At 40.2% G+C, this 23,090-nt stretch overlaps 1 protein-coding gene across 4 annotated transcripts in view; it reads right to left on the reverse strand.

The window, feature by feature from the left end:
• The window catches only part of DYM (dymeclin), a 382,693-nt gene that overhangs the window by 312,895 nt on the left and 46,708 nt on the right, over positions 1-23,090 (reverse strand). For all 4 annotated transcript variants that reach the window (XR_013346107.1, XM_077816663.1, XM_077816662.1 and 1 more), the window contains 3 exons: positions 11,465-11,517; positions 10,139-10,232; positions 8,085-8,218 (listed from right to left, as the gene is read on the reverse strand). Coding sequence is in view for 3 of the 4 variants with exons in the window: in XM_077816663.1 (XP_077672789.1) it covers positions 8,085-8,218; positions 10,139-10,232; positions 11,465-11,517 (281 nt within the window). In the remaining variant the exon portion in view is untranslated. The remainder of the gene's footprint in view (positions 1-8,084; positions 8,219-10,138; positions 10,233-11,464; positions 11,518-23,090) is intronic.

Raw genomic sequence — 23,090 nt, forward strand, 5'->3', positions numbered from 1 at the left:
TCCTGCCTTTTCACTTGAAATTCTCAGTCACATTCCATGAGCAGTTTTGGGGGGTTTCTGCAGTTACTGTAATATTTTATAGTTATGATTAGCAGCTCAATGAACTGTAACTGGCTAATACAGAAAAAATAAGAGTTTCTGCTGCAGGTCAGGGAATGGGCTACATGGATTTACAGTTATGTTGGTATATATTCTGACATTTCTTTCCATATTCTTTATGAAAATATGCTTATAATATGGATCTGACATAACTGAGATATACTTTAGGTAAGATGGCTCTTGTAAGGTACTGTTGGAAAGGTTATGATTTACTGAATGTGATTATCCAATGTGTATGCAGATATCATTTCTGTATCTGAAGTTAGGAATATTAACTATGTATCTGTATTTCAAATGTGTTACTTTGGGTGTCACCCCCAACCAGCCCTTCAGATACAACAATGGAAAAGCCAGACAGGGCTAATGGGCCAACGGCAGAGGCAATGAACTGTGAAAGAGCTTAGTCTTCCTATGGACACTCCAGACAGCCTACAAGTATGGCTGCCACAGGCCTGCAGAGACATGGGTCTGAGTCACCTGGTACTGGATCCACCCCTTGGAATGCCAGTGTTCTTCCACTGGGAGACAAAGGGTTCCCATCACACACAAGAGCTATCTAAGGCAGGGAAGTGACATCATTGTGGTTCTCCTCTGCCTCCCCACCCAAAGAGACATTGAAAAAACACCTGAAAGCAAGAAGTGAACTGAGGGGAGACGGACTGAACCCAGGCTGGGAGGACATCCAGTCTGTGAGTGGAAATACCTAAAATCTCCAGCTGCAGGCCAGTGCAGCTGCCTTTCAAGACTTTCTGTAATCTACCTGTGACAATATCTAGGATGAGAAATTACATTTTGTAACCTGTTTCTTAAAGTATCTTGAGCTTAGCTTGCATATTTCATTTTATTTGCTCAGTTATCTGCTTTGTTCTGTTGGTTATCTCTTATAGTCACTTAAAATTCACCTTTTGTAGTTAATAAACTTATTTCTTGTTTATAATATAACCCCAGTTGTACAATTCACAATTCGGGGTGGGGCAGGGGTGTTAAGAGGTTGTGCATCCCTTCCTCCACATTGAGGGAGGAGACAGATTTCATAATATATCTTTGGGTCTGCACACCAAGAGAAGTGGACACCTGAGTGCTGGAGACAAGTCCCTTAAGCTGAGCCTTCGCAGAACTAATCTCAGTGTCTGTTCCATTCTGCAGTTTGGTGTGGCCCTCCTTGTGTGTGCGCTGGAGGAGGCTTAATAGAATTTCTTGGCTCAGCAAGACAGGTAAAAAGGATACCCAGGCTGACGTAACAGACAGGCTCAGTGGTATCTCAGCACATCAGGTGGCATCCTAAAGGGGGACAAACCATCACATATCTATTTCAAGTGAATTGTGTGTGTATGAATGGCACTGGATTGAAGGCCATGAAGATAAACTTTCTACCCACAGAAACAGCATGTTACAGGCAGCAAAAACTTCACTAATGTGTCTGATTGACAAGAGATTAACTCTCTAGGTTCAGATGTGTCTGTTCAGTCCTCTGCTTCTCTGCTAAGACTCACAATAAGGAGCTAAAAATGTGATAGAAGATTCTGAGATATGGTTACCTGCTGTCAGCAAAGAACAAATGAAGTCAACTCATTTTCACAGGATGCTGGACAGCCACCTGATATCAACTACTTTCACTCAAAATTCTAGGCCAGACAGAAAACAACAACCTAGGGTGAATACCCTGACCCCACTAAAGTCAACTGGAGTTTTTACCTGACTTCCAATAGAGCCAAGATTTCACCCCTACAGATGAAAAACTCACTATCCCATTGTTAGTTCACAAGTCATCCAATCCTCTACACAGTGTTAGAATTTAATTCCAAGTAGAATGTGAAGTGGCTAGTACACCATGGCACAGGTAACAAAAGGAAAAATAAATTATTAACAGAGTTCAGAATCTCGTTAAACTAATGGATAATATTTATTTCATTTTACTCTTAAAATACAATATAGTCTTGAATTTTACAGTCACCAAAACATTAAGTAATAACAGCAGTGACTAGGTCATCTGCAGAGATTGAACCCAGGACCTCTGGGCTTAAAAACATGAACCTCTTCTGCTTGTACTAAATAACCAAGTGCATTAGATAGAAATTTCTGAATGCAGTAGAAGACCCTATGTGGTCTAGCCATAGAAGGGAGACAAATGCCACTGTTATGTTTCAATTTCCCTCTTATGCTTGGTTCTATAACTTTCCTCATTATAAGCCGAGCACTGTAATTGCAACAGTATGCTCTTCTAACAGCCTTTCTTCTTATACGCTCTTTGGAACACAAAAGTTGCCACTGGGCACTTGAATTGATGCTAAATACAACAATATGAAGCTCTTTAAACCTAAAATATAGTCTGCTGAGAAAGCACAAGCTGGACTCGCTTGCATAGATCACACACTATACATAAAATGAGTAGGTACCATCTTTCAGATGAGACACTACTATACTCTATCTAATAATTTGCTGTCAAAAACTGTGCATTCAATGATCTGCCGAACACAAAATGCTTACATATTTATAAAAGATAGTGAGTGCCCAATGGCAACAATATTTTCCCACACATCATTACTCTAATACGTTGTACAACCTTTTCCCTTGAGAAAGAGCAGAAATCTTGCAGCAGGTGTTAATGTTTTAGTTCATTATAGCAAGACTATGGTGTACTGCAATGCTATATTCTCAGTTTGTGCCAAGATCCCAGGTATCTAAGTTAGCTATATTAAAATCAAGCAGTGCTTTTTACTAAAATATGGGCCTCTGGCTAGAAACACTAGAGAACAGATGCTAAAAAAAAAAAAAAAAAAAGAGAGAGAGAGTAGGAAAGCAGACTGTACACAATAGTGACTTACAGGGCGGCTTTTAGGAGACCTTGGAAGAATTTTGCCAAGGTGACCTTGAAAAAAGGTAGCTGCTCTCTCAACCTCAAGGTGAATGACACATAAGGAGAAGGGCTGGAATCACAGGAAGCATGGATTATTCTGAATGACCATGGAAGGTGATTCTTTGAAAGTGGATTACAATTAACTTTACAACAATAATTTCTACTGATTAAATAAAGTTATGTTTGTGGATAGAAGAAGTCGATGTGGGCCATCTAGTGTTGTGCACAATCAATAAGGAATAACAGTAAGCCCAACTGTACATCAGGCTGTAATGCTAAAGGTCCTTCATAAACCATGACAAAGCTAAAGCAGATAACATCCTCAGAATCCAAATATGGAACTAATGTCTTCATTTATGTACATATTATTTGTACTTTATTTCAGAATATGTATAATAAGGTTTCCCCAAACGCACAGCCACCTGAAAGAGGGAGAAATACCAATAACCTAGCGCAGCAGCTGAAAAGCCAGTAAGAACTGTTCAAAATGGTTTCTTTTTAATAAGAAAGCAGTTCATCATATGTAGTGCTAGGTAAATAAGCAAATACAAAATGCAATAATAAATCAGCGTATACTTTGTGACACTAGGGGGAACTCTAAGGTACCAGGAATGAAAAAAATTACTTCGGGAAGCTACTGTTAGTATAGTTATACAAGGGACCTTAAATTCATTACATTTTTTCCTCTTTGCTTTACTAGGTCAAAAAACAACAGCTTTTTTCTTTTTTTATTATATTCTTTTGATGACACTTCAGTCATTTATCTTTCCAATATCCTAAATTTACAGACTGTAAAAATCCATTAGCGTACTACAGTATTAGATGCATAATCGTAATACTGTGTAAAACTGTTTAGGATCCTCAAATAAACCAGTATTCCAGTGAGTTTTGTAAGAAATAATCCCATTTTACAGAGGGGGAAACTGAAGCACAGAAGTAAGTGGCCCAAGTCCACAGCAAAGCAGTGACAGAGTTGAAAAGGAACCCAGATTTCCCGAAATCCGGTCCCCTGCTCTAACCAACAGACCACACACAGCTACCCTTTTAATTTATAGCATTCAACTAACAATCTGCTCATCTAAGATGAATGCTCAGTAACTTTGTCTATACTAGTCCATATGCACAAACTTATACTTAAACTTCATAAATATCTTTATGAATTAGTCATATGGTGCTAAATATTGTGTAAGTACTGTACAGATATCTAGACATCTACTGTACAGACGTAGCTCAGTGATATTAGTCACTCTGAATACTGTAGAATATGGAATTCCCTCATTGTTAAGAATAAAAAAATTACTGTGGTTCTGACTGTAAAATAAAGCACTTAAATGTCACTTTTCTCATGTGGCATTTCCCTGTCTGTTGTTACAATGCTGGCATTTCCATGTGGCATTTCCCTGTCTGTTGTTACGATACAACTCAGCAACATTTCTTTACCAGGTGAAAGCCCACATTCACTCTGCAGTGATAGTTTATTGTAAGCAGGCACTGCTTGTTTAATGTATCAGCTAGCTGACCTCATTCTTAGAGATTACTCATCACAGCTTAAAGACATTAAACCATTTCAATATGTAGCTGTTAATCTTTTGGCACCAGAAGTCTGGTTTCCCCAGAGCAACAGCAGGCGCCAAGGAGTTAAATAGATTTTAATGAATGGTTTTCACTAGTCTATGCACAAACAATTATTATGTCTTCAAGACACATGCCCTTGCTTGGGCTGACTGTTTGAAGGAAGCCCATATTCAAATGCTTGTGCGTTCTTTTTTCCACAACCCACACATATTGTATTAGAATTCTGACACCAGCCATCCATGCTGAAGAAAGCAAAGTAATTAGTTTTATTCAATAAGCCACATATGATTAGAACCTTAACCAAAACTTTATTGTAAAGACAGGAAATTGAGAGGCAAGGTATGCACACTAACCTTCACTCTGCCTCCTTGTGTGTGCACTCTACAATAATGTCTCATTTCAGGATGACAACACTATTCAAAACAGTCTTCAGCAAATAAAGCATTATAATGAAGAATGTTTTTATAATTGTAAATGGAATGGATACACAGCGTTCATGTTTTTAAAAGACTTTTTGTAATACATATCAGCAAGTGATAAGGAGAATAACAATTCAGGTTGCTAAAGTAAGCTCAGCTCTTCATTTCCTTACTTCTGCAATGAAAATTATTTCCATTTTAAGTGGTCTGGGGCAGTTAACTGATATTTGTCAATGCGACTTATGCATTGTGACTGCTATATAAATAATAATGCCTCAACATTTATATTACACTAACCAATTGTTGCATTATGAAATGCATTTATGACTATTATTACTTTTTCAACAGAACCACAGAAAAATTGTAAGAGATTGTGTATAAGAGATCATGCAGCCCGGCTTCCCATCAGTGCAGTCTTTTGCCCATCTTAAATTTAAACACTCCACGCAATGGGCTTCCATTACCTTAACTGGAAGACTATTCCAGTCTCTATAAGTTCCCACAAGAAAGTTTTTGGTGGCCGCTCTGACAATTTTTCCTAAAATACTTAATTAACTTTAGGAAAAACAAATAAATATGCACATATCCAAATCATTTATATTTAATTATGTAGGTTTTTTTATAGACTCAATAATAAAAATAATGTACAGTTGTCTCTATTCTTTACTGGACCTAAACAGAATAGAAACAAAATAATGTACTTTGCACATTCTTGTCTATTTTGTTGTTTCTTTTGCTTTATTGATTGCTTTTTTCTTAAGACTTGCTAGCTAGCAAGGCTGCTGCTGTGAAAAATTATATATGTATATTTGTATGTATAACTTTTCACAGCAGACTTACTAGCTAACTGGGAGGCAGTGAAAAGTGATATTAACAAACATACAAATACTCACTTTGGATGGGCTATCACCAGCAGGAGAGTGAATTTGTGTGGGGGGGTGGAGGGTGAGAAAACCTGGATTTGTGCTGGAAATGGCCTAACCTGATGATTACTTTAGATAAGCTATTACCAGCAGGACAGTGGGGTGGGAGGAGGTATTGTTTCATATTCTCTGTGTATATATAAAGTCTGCTGCAGTTTCCACGGTATGCATCTGATGAAGTGAGCTGTGGCTCACGAAAGCTCATGCTCAAATAAATTGGTTAGTCTCTAAGGTGCCACAAGTACTCCTTTTCTTTTTGCGAATACAGACTAACACGGCTGTTACTCTGAAACCATACAAATATAGTTTTTCACAGCAGACTTACAGAGCCCCGGCAAGCCAGGGGACAAATTAAGCCACAGATGGAGAGGTGGGTAGGGAGGCAGTGGGGGCCAGGGGCAATGGGGGTAGGGGTGAGCCCAGGGCTCCCAGGTGGGGATGCAGCCTGAAGCCCTGAGGCTGCAGCCTGGCACCTGCCACCCCAGGGCTGCAGCCAGAAGCCTGAGCCCCACCACCCCTGGGAAAGTGGGGAACTCACATCAGCTGCCTGCTCCTCTGGCATTTGTGGCTGCAGAGGAGGGCAGCCCCCAGATCCCTTCTGGTAGCCCCAGGGGAGGGGCCACTGTTTCCCCCCTCTCCTCCATCACTGCGCAGGAAGCTGTGGCTGCAAGAAAAGCCTCTGGTGGGTGCATGCGGGCATGGTGGCCGCATTTGAGAAACACACTGTAACTGGTTTCAATGTGAGGAAGCTGTTCCTAATTTTCAGCTTAAATTCACTTTTCTGTATTTTCTTGTTGAGTCAGACTTTTATTTTTTTTTAATAGTTGTATTCCATTATCCATGAGTGAATTTTACCTGCATCATTTATTAATGGCTCTACTGTATCCATAGTGCTGCTCTTTCCCCTTGATATATTATTAAAGCCCTTTATTCCCTTTGGCTGCTCTTTTTTTATGAAATTCTGTCTTTTACATATAAAATTGTACATTCCTTTAAAAAAAATCAAAAAGATGAAAAATATAATACACAGACAATGAGGAGGAATTTCAGATACAACTGCAGGAATAGATTCCAGCAGCTGTGGTCTGAAGGACACACCAGAGTGTCTATCCCTAGAGGTTTCAGAGTAGCAGCCGCGTTAGTCTGTATTCGCAAAAAGAAAAGGAGGACTTGTAGCACCTTAGAGACTAACAAATTTATCTGAGCATAAGCTTTCGTGAGCTACAGCTCACTTCATCGGATGAAGGCTTTCCTTCCAAATCCCGACAAGAATTATTTCTATTTAGCTTGTGATCTTGGCAGAATCATAGCACATCGCATGGGCAGAGGGGGACTAAGGTTTTGTTGGTGCATTATTTAAAACACTAGGGAGCACAACCATCAGCAGTGGGAATCAAACCCAGGTGTCTTACATAAAAGTCCAAAGCATTGCCATTAAGCCAGCAGGCATCCAGCAGGACACTAGAAATTAGAGATAATGGATCTGAACATTCCCTTACAGGACAACATTTTTGCTTCATATTAGTAATACCAAAGAGGATCAAATACACATTTCTCACAAACAATTAAGGAAAAAGATCTCTAGATGTTAGTGAACTTGATGAGTGGCTGGTTTAAGAAACCAAATACTTTCAAATTCCCCCAAATTACTCAACATGCAATTTCCTGAGAGACAATAAAATCATTTTTTCCTACCATGGAAGCACAATATACAGTGCTGATCCTAGGTATATTTGCAAACGACTTTCTTGTTCTCACCATCTCCCTGTACTCAACAAGGCAGATGATATTTCTCCCTGAGTCTCCTCTTTCACCCATCCCTTCTCTCCCCCTTTACTAGGCTTGGAACCTAGTTCTCTGATTAGGCAGGTCTTATACTTTGGGGTTGGGCTCATGGAGCACAAATATGGATGATGCTGTCTTCTGATCAGATAGCTTTCATCTGCAATGGGAGCAGAGGTAAGCCCATGCTTTTGAAAATCCCACCCGACACACTTTCAGGATCTCCTCAGGTTCAAAGTTTCTCCATCTGGTTTTTCCATGGCTGATGAACACCTCAGTATATAGCATAATTACTTTACTATTTCAAATTTTAAAGTGACATTTGGACTTGAAGCTGAACTGGGTGCTATAGTAATAATAAAAAACATTTTTCAACAAATTCACATCCCAGGGGCATTGCTTGTTTCCATGACAATATTTAATACCTACCATATGAGCCTGGCATTCTCTCCTCATAAGTAAAATGAAGTTGCAGTTCCTCTTCTGACATCTGACATATGAACACTTTTAACAAACAGCAAATAATGAATAATGCATTGTGGGCCTGCCAAATAAAAAGATGGCTAGAAGGGAAACAGAAAAGTAAACAAGAGTCAATAATGTTTTACTTATTAATGTTCAGCAATAGTCATGACCACCTGTGTGTAACAGTGAATGGAAAGGTCTCTGTAGCCCATATGAGGCAAAGGCAAGTCTCAAGTGTGGACACTCAATAGCAAGGAAAATGTATTTAAACAAACGCTTCTTTTCAAGAGGATGCAGCCTTCTTGCTACATATAGTTTAGTACTATTATTAAAAACGTCATAGTTACCATTAAGTGCCATTCTCTTCAGGAAATTGACTAGCTACCCTATTATCTTTTTTAATCTCTACATCCCAGAGGTCCCCAATCTGTGGGGCACGCCCCCCTAGGGGGGGCATGGAGGAACGTTTGGGAGAGCGTGGCTGGGGTTCCGGCCTCAGGCCCTGGCACCTGTGCTCAGGGCACCAGCTGCCGGCTCAGCCCCTGGCCAAGGTTCATCTCCCAGCTATGGCCCCAACATCAGCCCCCTTATCCCTGTCCATATCCCTCATTCCCACTCCTGGCTCCAGCTCCAGGGGGAGCAGGGGTGGGGGCACAGACAGGGGAAAGGGGAGGTGCAAGGTAAAAAGTTTGGGGACCCACTCCTACTTACAATCGGGCAGATCTTCTCAAATGAATTGAGACCTCTACAAATATCTCATTCTTTCTGCATGGAAATTTATCCCCAGTCTTATCCCTTTACGTGCACAAATATTCCTCAGGTGACACTCGAGGTGGAAGATGCTCAGTGGATTTCAGGAGCAACAGCAGTAAGTCCAGTTACTCTTCACAACTTTAACCCCAGATTTCTAGGCATGAAGGCAATCCAGCAGGGAACTGTTTTATGTCCCTCTGGGTCCCTATGTCCAGCTGCAGGGGGACCCTGTCAACAGCAATATATGCAGCTCCTGCTGAAGCCTTGCTCTCAAGGGGCTGAGGGGCCAACACAGCAGCAGCCAAAAGGAGGATTTCTTTCCTCTGGACATAAGACAGATTCTTTCTCAATGGATCCCTAGATTAGAAGAGGAGTTGGCCTCAAAATCTCTGCAAACTCCTCTTCCTTCCCCTGCCAGGAAAGAAGTTTCCAGGAAAAAAAAATCTTTGGAAAGTTTCTTGGAAAACTATACTTCTGAAAGTATAACCTCTTGAAATTTTCATCCCCCACTGGATTAGAAAGACAATCTGATCATACAATTTGAAAGCAGTGGAATTTTATATCATTTTCTATTCTGGCCTGGTCAGAGTTTCAAGTATTCTAGAAATAATGCACTGATTTTAAAATAAATTTAGATTAGCTAAAAAGCATCATCAGATGGTTTATAATATGCCTTAAAAAAGCATTTAAGTTGAAAAATAAATGTTTATTTTGCAAAATACGCATCAGAGCCACTGCTACTACAGTTTAAGGGAAACAAAATCCCTAGCGCATCACTTGTTCTCTTAAATTTTATTTATGCTCCAAGGAATTTTGAGTCACAGACTATGAACCTAGCAAAAAGGAGTATTTGCGCAGCATTTTTATTGTCTGTCATGCCCACCCACAGAAAGGAATGGGACTGCAGTGCCTAGGACTGCAGAGTGGGAAGGGAAGAGATTAATCCAAAGTTACATAAACATATGTTTGTTGCAACATTTAGACCCACTCACACCAGTAAAGCAAATGGAAAATTTCTATTCTTCTGTAATGGCACAGCTTTACATATTATGCTCCATTCCCAATGCTTGAAATACACAAGATACTTGTTCCTCTGAAATTAGTTTATCTTTTAAAAACAAAAACAAACTTTAAGAGAACCTGAATTTTCACCATGCCAATTAAGGTATTTATGGAGCAGCCATCATTGCATTACCCAAGCGCTATCAACAAAATGAACATTTAAAACATAAAAGGGAACACCCGGCATTTCACTGCCAACTTACTTTTGACATTCCGCTGAAATTTTTAACTCTTTGGTTCTAGAAAGGAAAACTTTAATCAATGCCCCAAGATTTCCTGTTCGAGGATTGTTCTCAACTAGATGAGGGATTGAAAAGATTAGAGTACATTTGTAATTTAAGTTAGAATAATTAATTCAAACACAGGATATATAGAGTGGGAATTACTCTCCATTGCACATTTTATGTATTTTTTTAAATAAACACACACACAACAAGCCTACTTTTTTTAGTTTTTGTTTTTAAACAGTCTATAGTTAAAGATGACAAAAACCTCCAAGATTCTCCTGTCAATGTTTCTGATATTGCAAGATTGTTCACTACACTACATTTTCCAACCTACATTTAAAACATTCCAAACAACGGATCCACAACGTTTCTTTCAGGGGACTATTCCACACCTCAATAAATCTCACTATCAGGAAAGTGTGCCTGACTGTGACAGGTTTCAGAGTAACAGCTGTGTTAGTCTGTATTCGCAAAAAGAAAAGGAGTACTTGTGGCACTTTAGAGACTAACCAATTTATTTGAGCATGAGCTTTCGTGAGCTACAGCTCACTTCATCGGATGCATACCGTGGAAACTGCTGCAGTTTCCACAGTATGCATCCGATGAAGTGAGCTGTAGCTCATGAAAGCTCATGCTCAAATAAATTGGTTAGTCTCTAAGGTGCCACAAGTACTCCTTTTCTTTTTGACTGTGACAATGTCATTTCATTCCTCACCCTTCTACCATCCCTGGTTCTTCCCTGCATAATCTCTCTCTATCAGCATTGTTACCCTTTCAATATTTTAGAAGTTTCTATAGTGTAAAAAACAGAGTTAACGTTGCAAGTTAAAACTTAAAACATCCAGGGAATCAAATTAAAATTCAGAATGAGAAGCAGAATATGCACTCATCTTCTAATTCAAGTGTCAGCTCCACATGACAGGTATCACACACTAGACTCCATCTTTGCCCACTGACACTCTATATATCGTCCACTGATCTTCTACTTCTAAAGGGGCAATGCTTTAAAAATCATTATTTAAAAGAAGTCTGCTCAATTACTAAAATGACTATGCCCAAGTCACTTCCGTCTGTTGGCAACACCCAGAATAACGTGACAATGTTACATTTAAGCAACACAGATTAGTAGAATGTGTTTTCATCTTCCACTTGGAGATAAATATGATTTTAAAAATCTCATTACTGATATGCAGATGAGCAAAATTAAATAAATACAGACATAGAAGTTTACATGAACACTGATTTATCAGAAAAGTTGATAAACACAGAAATATGTGAAGACATCAAAATAATCTCTCTCACCTAAAGACTTGCAGATTGAGATGGTGGCTTCTTCCAACAGCTTTAGCTCGGCACTGAAGACGAAGAAAGGAAGCATTTAGTTATATGAGCAATAACAATCCCTGAGCCTATAGAGGCCTGCCGCTTGTATAATACAATTACTGCATTTAAATAAATTTGTTATAGTGCAGTACTGCAATTCCTATGACCTTGTAATTTAAAAAAAAAAAAAAACGAGGAGTCCTTGTTGCACCTTAGAGAATAACAAATTTATTTGGGCATAAGCTTTCGTGGGCTAGAACCCACTTCATCAGATGTATGCTAAAGGAATTGGCGGCTGTGATTGCAGAGCCATTGGCCATTATCTTTGAAAACTCGTGGCGAACGGAGGAAGTCCCGGATGACTGGAAAAAGGCTAATGTAGTGCCAATCTTTAAAAAAGGGAAGGAGGAGGATCCTGGGAACTACAGGCCAGTCAGCCTCACCTCAGTCCCCGGAAAAATCATGGAGCAGGTCCTCAAAGAATCAATCCTGAAGCACTTACATGAGAGGAAAGTGATCAGGAACAGTCAGCATGGATTCACCAAGGGAAGGTCATGCCTGACTAATCTAATCGCCTTCTATGATGAGATTACTGGTTCTGTGGATGAAGGGAAAGCAGTGGATGTATTGTTTCTTGACTTTAGCAAAGCTTTTGACACGGTCTCCCACAGTATTCTTGTCAGCAAGTTAAAGAAGTATGGACTGGATGAATGCACTATAAGGTGGGTAGAAAGTTGGCTAGATTGTCGGGCTCAACGGGTAGTGATCAATGGCTCCATGTCTCGTTGGCAGCTGGTGTCAACTGGAGTGCCCCAGGGGTCGGTCCTGGGGCCAGTTTTGTTTAATATCTTCATAAATGATCTGGAGGATGGTGTGGATTGCACTCTCAGCAAATTTGCGGATGATACTAAACTGGGAGGAGTGGTAGATACGCTGGAGGGTAGGGATAGGATACAGAGGGACCTAGACAAATTGGAGGATTGGGCCAAAAGAAATCTGATGAGGTTCAATAAGGATAAGTGCAGGGTCCTGCACTTAGGACGGAAGAACCCAATGCACAGCTACAGACTAGGGACCGAATGGTTCGGCAGCAGTTCTGCGGAAAAGGACCTAGGGGTGACAGTGGACGAGAAGCTGGATATGAGTCAACAGTGTGCCCTTGTTGCCAAGAAGGCCAATGGCATTTTGGGATGTATAAGTAGGGGCATAGCGAGCAGATCGAGGGACGTGATCGTCCCCCTCTATTCGACATTGGTGAGGCCTCATCTGGAGTACTGTGTCCAGTTTTGGGCCCCACACTACAAGAAGGATGTGGATAAATTGGGAAGAGTCCAGCGAAGGGCAACAAAAATGATTAGGGGTCTGGAACTCATGACTTATGAGGAGAGGCTGAGGGAACTGGGATTGTTTAGTCTGCAGAAGAGAAGAATGAGGGGGGGATCTGATAGAGGTGGTTCCAGAGAGGATGGTTCTAGACTATTCTCAGTGGTAGAAGAGGACAGGACAAAGAGTAATGGTCTCAAGTTGCAGTGGGGGAGGTTTAGTTTGGATATTAGGAAAAACTTTTTCACTAGGAGGGTGGTGAAACACTGGAATGCGTTACCTAGGGAGGTGGTAGAATCTCCTTCCTTAGAAATTTTTTAAGGCCAGGCTTGACAAAGCCCTGGCTGGGATGATTTAATTGGGGATTGGTCCTGCTTTGAGCAGGAGGTTGGACTAGATGACCTCCTGAGGTCCCTTCCAACCCTGATATTCTATGATTCTATGAAGTAAAAGATACAGGAGCAGGTATAAATACATGAAAGGCTGTGGGTTGCTTTACCAAGTGTTAGGTCAGTCTAACGAGATAAATCAATTAACAGCAGGATACCACGGGAGGAGAAATAACTTTTGAAGTGGTAAGAGAGTGGCCCATTACAGACAGTTGACAAGAAGGTGTGAGTAACAGTAGGGAGAAATTAGTATTGGGGAAATTAAGTCATCAGCCACACCATCCGGGGCTCGTTCACCTGCACATCTACCAATCTGATATATGCCATCATGTGCCAGCAATGCCCCTCTGCCAGGTACACTGGCCAAACCAGAGTCTCTACGCAAAAGAATAAATGGACACAAATCTGACATCAGGAATCATAACATTCAAAAACCAGTAGGAGAACACTTCAATCTCTCTCGTCGCTCAATAACAGACCTCAAAAAGTGGCAATTCTTCAACAAAAAAACTTCAAAAACAGACTCCAAAGTGAAGCTGAAGAACTGGAATTAATTTGCAAACTAGATACCATCAGATTGGGCCTGAATAAAGACTAGAAGTGGTTGCGTCATTACAAAACCTAAACTTAACTTCCCCAATACTAATTTCTCCCTACTGTTACTCACACCTTCTTGTCAACTGTGTGTAATGGGCCACTCTCTTACCACTTCAAAAGTTATTTCTCCTCCCTTGGTATCCTGCTGTTAATTGATTTATCTCGTTAGACTGACCTAACACTTGGTAAAGCAACCCACATCCTTTCATGTATTTATACCTGCTCCTGTATCTTTTACTTCATACATCTGATGAAATGGCTTCTAGCCCAAGAAAGCTTGTGCCCAAATAAATTTGTTAGTCTAAGGTGCCACAAGGACTCCTCGCTTTTTTTGCTGATACAGACTAACATGGCTACCACCGAAACCTGTCATTTTAGTTACTCCATTTACCTCAGTCACACAGACTGCATGCATTATTTGAAGCAGTGTGGCCATACAATGGACAATTAACATTCATCTCACTTTGTCAAACAATTCATATTTAAAGCGGACAGATAATTTCTATGTCCTAAACTTCACTCGTCCGATGCTTGTTTTGGAATAAGCCCCTGAAAATAAACATAGGTCTACAGTTTCAATTTGTAGAAAAAATTTTGCTTTTGTACTAGGAATATCGTTGCATCATGTGTGGATATAAAAGGAAGAATGTAATGTTTTTCTAAAACTGAAAGTGCCTCCATAAGCAAACATTTAATTTCAGACTTAATACTGTAACCCAGTTTCAATAATTATTGCATGTGGTTACAACAGATGCAATTGTAAATCACGTATATATCATGAGGACAGGATTTTTACACGTTCACTAATTGCCAGATTACATATCTATATCAAAACAGCTACTTATAAGGATTTTACAATGAAAAGGGGGGATGGCGAGGAAGAGAGAAGGGAACCAAACAATCTTAAAATAATCCCAACTATGTGAAACCTATAAAATACACATACACCACTAGAGGTGCTAAATCTGTAGGCCTGCAAAGCATCGTACAAATTAACTAATCCTCATATAATCCTTGTGAAGTAAATCAAGTATTTGCATTTTAGAGACAGGAAAAACAGAAACAGTATGTAGGCATCTTGCCCAAGGCCACATTAAATGGAACACCTCTATCTTGCTTCTATATTAGATATTTAAGGATCTTATCTCCTGCCAATATTACCAAGGAAAGACAAGATTCCTTAACAACAGAATGTAAATTTCCCCTTTTCCAATTTAGTGTTATTAACCTGACAAACTCCATTGAAAAGAACAGATTTAAAAAAATGTATTAAAGCTAATGTTAAAATTATATAATACACAGGTTAAGGAAAGAGTGTTTATACATCTGGGTATAATGCTTACATTATCCAAAAGTACAAATTTTGGTTTAAAAGTCATAAAATACATATAGTACATAATCTGCAGTAACCCAAATTAAGGTTAATAGATTTAATGATACAGTTTAGATATTAACATCCAAATATTCAGGTACATCACTCATAAAAGGTTATACTGAGAGTAGCTTGTGGAAAGGAAATATAGCAATGAGTGTAGATTGTCCTTCAGTAATTGCGCATTTAGGATAGGTTGTCCCTCAGTAAATACAATCCATCACAGAAGTATTTCACTAAATATATATATATAAAGCCAATAAGGTTTTTTTGGGTGGGGTCTTTTATGCTTCCAGGCCCAGCTTGTTTGTTTTAAGAAACCTGGTACAAAGAAACATGCTATGATCAGTAGAAAAGCTGGAGTCTATTGAACTTCCATTTTCAAAACCCCCGGCCTAGGATAACTGCAGTTCAATGAGTTTTCTGACAAGCTGACAGTCTATAGGTAACTGCCTATTATCCCATCAAAAAGAGCTAGATATATTTTACCAAGTGCAACTATGAAATGGGATTTTGTTTTTTAAGTTTGTCACCTTCTGAATACAAAGAAGGTAAATATCACAACCAGAATTTTCACTAAGCACCAAGAGACGTTTAGAGGTGGAGCTGAGTCTAGCAAGTAAAGAAGACAGTTAAGAGACTAGATTTCTGCTCCTCGCTCTATCATCAGCTCACTCAGCTATCCTTGGGCAAGGCACTTAACCTCTCAAGGCCAAATTCATTGCTGGTGTAAGTAAACAATTCTAGTGATCTGAAGCTGTCATCTATAAAATGGGCATAGCAATACAGGAGGGAGCATTGTGGTCAGTCTTTCAGAATGAAAATGAGGGTGGCACAAACATCCTAAATGGATTTGGGCCAGGGGAAGGATATCATATCAGCCCAAGGCTGAGAAAAATCTAGAGGGCTTTTGTTTGCTTTACCATAGAGGGGTTGAATAGAAAACTATGCTTTTTCATTCTCTCCTCTTTCTGCCTCTTTTAAGCTTCATCTGTCTTGCTGTATCTTTTCATTCTCTCTCCACAGCCCCAAAGGTTTCTACACACTAATTTCTTTCTACTGCACTGCTATTTCTCAGCTCCAGCACACACCCTCACCTAGTTCTCTCGCCTCCGTAGATTCTCTCAATTTTGTTTATCTTTTCCCTTGTGCATTTCCCATACATCTTTGTCCTGCTTTTATAGAAGGTAAGCAGGCAGACTCCCTCTGCTTATCATCTGAAACACAGGTTACCAAAGGGATGTGAAGGGTGAGCAGGTGAGTAGACCCCAGTATCACCTGCCAATGCAGGTATGTTAGTAGGCCTGGGAAAAGTGAGGATTCAATCCTTACTGTTTTCAAAATGTTTTGAGGTCCCTGGACAGAAAATGTTACGGAAATTGAAAGTATTTATGTTTAAAAGTTATTCAGCCCTCTTTACAATGGGAAATTAGGGGAAAGACCGACTTCAGTGGTTTCAGAAATCTCCAAGCATAAACTAACCTAGTTGCCAGTCTCTTTTACAGTCAGAGGTTCCCAAAGACAGGAGTATACTTTCTCTCTGGCAGAAAGTGACTCAAGAGCCTTCTTTAAAGCTCAAATCTCCTCTACTTGTGAGATATTTTGCCCAAGCTGTTTTTGTACATTCCAGTTTGCACGCTCATATAGTAATTATATATCATCCCACATGTTCTCAATAGAATTCCTCCCTGTAAAACCAAGAGAGGTGCATCCAGAAGCCCAAACCTCTCCAGTGGGTTAAAATATGAAACAGATTAGTTCCTGGGAGGTATGGCTCTCCCACTCACCCTCAAATCACGCAAAAGAACTATAGAAAAACAGGATTTAATGGATTAGCCAAACCAATCATCATACTCCAAGGAAACCTCCAAATTGAGATTCCATAGGAACTGCTATAATGCATGAGATCCATGGTCCACCTAGTCCAGTACTCCAGTCTCTGACAGTGGCCAGAAGCAGACACTTCATAGGAAAATGCAATAACCCTTTACAGTGGAAAGATATCAGATAGTTTGCCCCCATGAAGATCTAATCTTCATCCCTAAAGGTTAGATTTTGTCTTTAACCCTGAAATATGAGGTCTTAAATCCCTTACAAATACTCTTATTTTACCCATTAACTATAACAACTCTGGATATATTCTGGTTATCCATATAAACATCCAATCTTACTGAATTCTTGGCCTCAATAACATCTTGCGATAATGAGTTCCATAGTCTAACTATATGTTGACTAAAAGAGTACTTCCTTTCATCTACAAGTTGACAAAGTAAGGCGCATATCTGCAGAAACCTGGGGCCCAAATGCTTCTGTGGTGAGCACCCAGTTCCACAGCTGGCTTGTGTGCAGTGACAAAAATGAAGTCTGGAGAAATCTTTATCACCCAAAAACATCCCCAAACTTCACCTCACTTCACTAAATGCCATAGCATTTAATATGGAAGTATATTTGTGGGAGTAGGAGAGAAAATGGGAGGACAGTGGGCAGGAAAGATCCATAGATTGTAAGGCCAGAAGGGACCATTGTGATCATCTAGTCTGACCTTCTGTATAGCACACATCACAGAACATCTCCAAAATAATTCCTAAAGAATATCTTTCAGAAAGACATTCACTCCTGATTTAAAATGGTCAGTGATGGAGAATCCACCATGACCCTTGGTAAATTTTTCCCATGGTTAATTACTCTCACCATTAAAAATTTATGCCTAGCTTCAACTTCCAGCCATGGGATCATGCTATACGTTTCTCTGCTAGACTGAAGAGCCTATTATTATACATTTGTTCCCCATGTAGATACTTATGGACTGTAATTGAGTCACCCTTTAACCTTCTCTTTGTTAAGCTAAATAGATTGAGTTCTTTGAGTCTATCACTATAAAGCATGTTGTGTAATCCTTTAATCATTCTCCTGGCTCTTCTCCGAACTACCTCCAATTTATCAACATCCTTCTTGAAGTGTGACACCAAAACGGGACACAGTAGGCCAGCAGTGGACACATTAATGCCAAGCACAGAGGTAAAATAACCTCTCTATTCCTACTCGAGATTCCTCTGTTTATGAATCCCAAGATTGCATTAGCTCTATTGGCCACCGTGTCACAGTCGGAGCTCACGTTCAAAGGATTATCCACGACCGCCCCTAAATCTTTTTCAGAGTCGCTGCTTCCCAGGATAGAGTCCCCTGTCTTATAAGCATAGTCTACATTCTTTGTTCCTAGATGTATAGATTTACATTTACGGGATGATCACAAACAGAAATCCACTCTGTGACGCGTCCCAGGGGTACCCAGGGTTGTGAGGCACCTTGCTACTACCTGCTTTTAGCATGAGGAAGCCTTGTCTGTGCCTGCAATGAGTAGATCCCCAATTCCTCTGGCCACAGAGTATTTCTGAGGTATGTCACTTTCTGTTGACCTACCTTAACTTCAAAACCTTAAGAACATAATCTCCCATATAGATACATAACTCCTTAAATATTATCCATACATACATTTCACAATGACTATGATGACCAGTGGGCTACTGGCTCTCAGAGATCACACTGCCACCCTTCAGTGAACTATTATGCATATATCTGACCCAGGAGATCCCTATAAAACCATAGGCACCCACTGTGCCCTCTGCCCACTGGCAGCACACAGTGTCTGGGTCACACACTCCTAGCTAGTAAACATTCATGTACACCTAAGGATAAGCCAAACCCATTTATATCCATCAACTTCAAAAATCACTTCAGAGATTCCTAGTGAAGCCTCTTACATCCTGAAGAGCCCTTCCATGTTCCAAATGGATGATTTACTCTCACTTCCATGTCTCCTCCACCTGCACACACAGACTAGCTGCACATTCTCTTCCTAACAAGATTAAGGTCTCAAATTGCATGACACTCAAGACTACATTCACATCAAATCCAATTCTGCTGTCCACAGGTGTTTCTGCCTTCTTGGGGGCTCAGCTGCCAGTGTGGCTTTGACTGCATGAAAAAGGAAGCTCAGTTTCCAGACAGGGGTTTTCTTTGGTCTGTGGGCACCATTTGGAAATGTTTTACTGGTCCAAAACCCAGGATGTCAAAGAAGGCATCTACAGTCTCTGTGCAGAAGCAGCTAATTCAGAGTCTGAACTGTAGAAATGAGACAACTGTTTTAAGCAGCATTTTTCTAGCAGGTCTGAGAATACAAATACAGTCAAGCCAGTTTAATGTCTGAAGATGAGATATGCTACATAACATATACTAAGTACTTCCAAGCACTCTTTATCTCATCTCAAAGCACTTCAAAGGTGAGGGAACATCATTGTCACCAATTTACAGATGGGGAAACTGAGGCACAGTGAAGTCAAGGATGGTGTCCAAGTTCACCACAAATCAGTGGCAGAGTCTCTGTCCTAGTACCCCTAGTATACAGCCTTCCATAAGCATTAAGTCTTATCATAATCAATTTGCTAAGTCATTCCCCATCCTTACTGAGTATTAGCTTATTGGAAAACACTGGCTATCTGACAAACAAAATCGAAGTAATTAAAGATGCGTAGACCAGGCTGCTAGATCCCTGCACAGATACAAAATTTATATCCATGGATGCAGATATCCGAGAAGCTGCAGGGCTCTAGCGACAATGAGTGAAACCAGCAGGGCCACGGCCTGCAACCAGGCCAGGATCCGCAGCGATGAAAGCAGCAGCATGTCAGGTTGCCGCTCGCAGGAGCCAGCACGGGCAGCTCCTCCGGCGTGGTTGTGGATATAAATCTTGTTTCCATGCAGGGCTCTACAGGTCTCCACTGAAAAGTTAGGTTGACCCAGCTACATCACCCAAGGGTGCAAAAACTCCACACACAGAAGAATTGTTCCATCAATTTAGCTACTGCCTCTCAGAGACGGGGAGTAATTACAGTGATGGGAGAATCCCTCCTGTGCTGCAGTGAGTGTCTACATTGAAGTACTTCAGCGTAGACACAGCCATAGTGTTTGTCTACACTGCACAGTTGTCGCCAAAACTTTTGTCTTTCGTGGGTACTTAAAAAAGCCCCCCCGCAAAAGAAAAGTTTTGCCGATGCAAGCAGCAGTGTGAACACGGCTTTGTCGGCAGGAGTGCTCTCCTGCTGACAAAGTTTATGCCGCCTATAGGGCTGGAAATATTTTGTCAGCAAAAGTGCCGACAAAATACCGCAAAAGAGTATTCACACACGCTGACTTTTAGTGACAAGGCTGTCGACACAGCCTTGTCGCTAAAAGCTGCATGATGTAGACAAGCCCTTAGTTAGGAGGGGAATAAACCTGGAGCAAATACTTACATTCTTCAAGCGTATGGGAGCCAATGAATAGGGTTTTGGTAAGATCTTCAGTCAAAGGAGTTATTAAAAAGGTTTCCAGTAGTAAAGCCAGTGTTAATGCTCCACGACAGAGTAACTTCACCAGTGAGATGAGCCATCAAATTGAAATTTAATTTTTTTTTTAAATCAGCAGATTATCCTGTGCATTAGACTATTTTGCAGCATAGTGAATTGACTGCATGCATGAGAGAGAAAGCAGTCACCTGGCACAACGTCTAATACTCTGCCTCTACAATTTTAATTTATGCTTGTTTGACTACAGAGAAACTCACATTTGCATTGTTGCCTGCTTTATAGTAGCATTCTGTAGCTGAATTTCAGAAAGATTAAACTTACTTGCCAATACATATTTTTTGAAATGTTAAAATTTCATCTCTGAGGTGGTCTCTTATTTCAGCTCTAGAAACACAGCTGTAATTGAAGACAAATGGTATAAAAATGGGAAACAGAATCAACGCCTACAGACATTACAATTTACTGGGTCTGAATGAAACAGGGACTTCTCTCAATTTTCTATCTAAAAATCTGTCCAGCTGGCTGCTTGTCATCAGGATGTATTCCTTCCAGACACTGACAGATTGGGAGAACGTTTATTGCACTTCAACTACACTTGGGGGAGGGTGGAGGTGTCTCTTTGGACGCAGTATAATCTGAATCCAACAAAAACGGAGGGGAGGAGTGTGGTGTTGGTTTTTTTTTTAATAGGGGTGCTTAAAAAGACACCAAAGGCTCTTGTAACTCAGATTATATGGTTAATATAGCTTTTTTAATTGCTACAGGATTGAAGCTTTCAATATGAAGGGACAATAATCTCATAACTGAACCTCTTGTATTTCCTAATTTTGAGAGTTTATCTTTGCAACCATAACACTTTTAACATAGTTTTTGTTCCCTAGTTATTTTGAAAAGCAAACTGAAAAAACCCAAACTACCACCATTCTGTAGAACCAGACAGACTTCCTGCTTTGGTCAAAATGGTTGGACAGCACAGACTTCTCTACCTCTTTAGTCTTTTCCCACTGAGAATAAAATATAGAGTTAAAACCTTGAAAACCAGACACACCCCATTTCCTCAAGTTCAGACAACAAGAAGAAAAACAGAATTGTATTTTGCCATTTTAAAATTGCACACGTTAGGTAAAAACATGCCTGCAAAATCTCAGCACAAGAGTTATAAGCACCTGGGGGGAAGGCTATAATGGAAGTGCCTCCACCACAAGTACAGCATTGCTACCGTGCCCAAACATTGTAACACTATTCCTTCACGACTCAAAATTATTATTAGGCCCCCAAGGATGCCTTATGAAGAGGGTGCAGTGTACACCTAAAAATCAGCCCATTTTTAGGAAGCTGAGGCAAAGCTTAACAGGAAATGCAAAGTAAACTGCCATGTAAACTGTAACAGCCAGCTAAACTCAAGCAGGGGAAAAAAATACGTGCAAGAAGGGGAAAAAGTTGCCTGAATAATTTTTCTGTTATGAAGACAGAAGATAGATTATATTAACCACTTATGCAGAAAATGCTTCTGCATGTCATCAGCCAAGATTCATGAGGTGGCATGAGAGCAACAACACTAGCCATTGGATTTGCTTTGCACCACATCCCCCCCGGAGATGCTGTTTAGTTAATGAATGAATATAAAGACGGAAACTTATCTTAAGCATGGATCCTTTCATTAATCCACAGTGTAGCAGTGTTAGACTTCAAACCATTTTCCAATACTGATGAACAACGAGAGAATATTTTTCAAGGAGTAAAGCTCAGGTAGTGGATTGATCACAGACCGCAGTTCAAGAATTCCAATCCCCCTTCCCTGCCAAAAAAATCTCCCCATAAAGTAATGGCAGCCTTATTGTCAGGTAGGACTTTTTTCAAAAAAGTATTTATGATTTCAGGTATAAGGTTCAGCGTATGCTTAAAGTCATGTAGTTCAGAAGATTACTCACCCAGACAGGAGAACAAATTTGAGAAATAACCTATGAATCAGAATCACAAAAGTAATATACACTCTACCTACCTATCAAGTATGTTTGAAGCAATAATTCATCCCAGGAAGATGTGTTTTATACACACCCAAGAACAATCAAAGAGCCCTCAACTTTATCAGGTAAACTTTTGAGAGTCCCTGTACATTCGTCACAGAATGAAAGGAACCTAAGCTAGACTCCATCACTTTTCACAAAGCAATCACTCTATATTTGACCTATCAGTCCTCATCCTCAAAGGAAACCTGCATAATACCACTTTCAAAAGATTATCTTAAATTCAGACTTTACTAGACACTAAAAATTATGGACTGAACAGACACACTGGATTTATGGTTTATTACAAACAATCTATAATCCACTAACAACCCTCCCGCCAGGTACTCCCCCACACTCCTTTCTTCCCTATGACTGGAGGGGTGTAAATGGGCCACTTCAACTTGAATGGTCCCTTGAAATGTGTGTTAACCACTTATGCTAAACAATCTGTTCCAAATTGCATTTAGCTGTAACTTTCTGAGGCTATGTGTATACTGCCTACCTTACGGTGGCACGGCACAGTGTAGCCACTCGATGCTGGCAGGAGAGAGATCTGCTGTTGGCAAAATA

The sequence above is a fragment of the Eretmochelys imbricata genome, chromosome 5 (assembly GCF_965152235.1).
Source record: "Eretmochelys imbricata isolate rEreImb1 chromosome 5, rEreImb1.hap1, whole genome shotgun sequence".
Lineage (NCBI taxonomy): Eukaryota > Metazoa > Chordata > Testudines > Cheloniidae > Eretmochelys > Eretmochelys imbricata.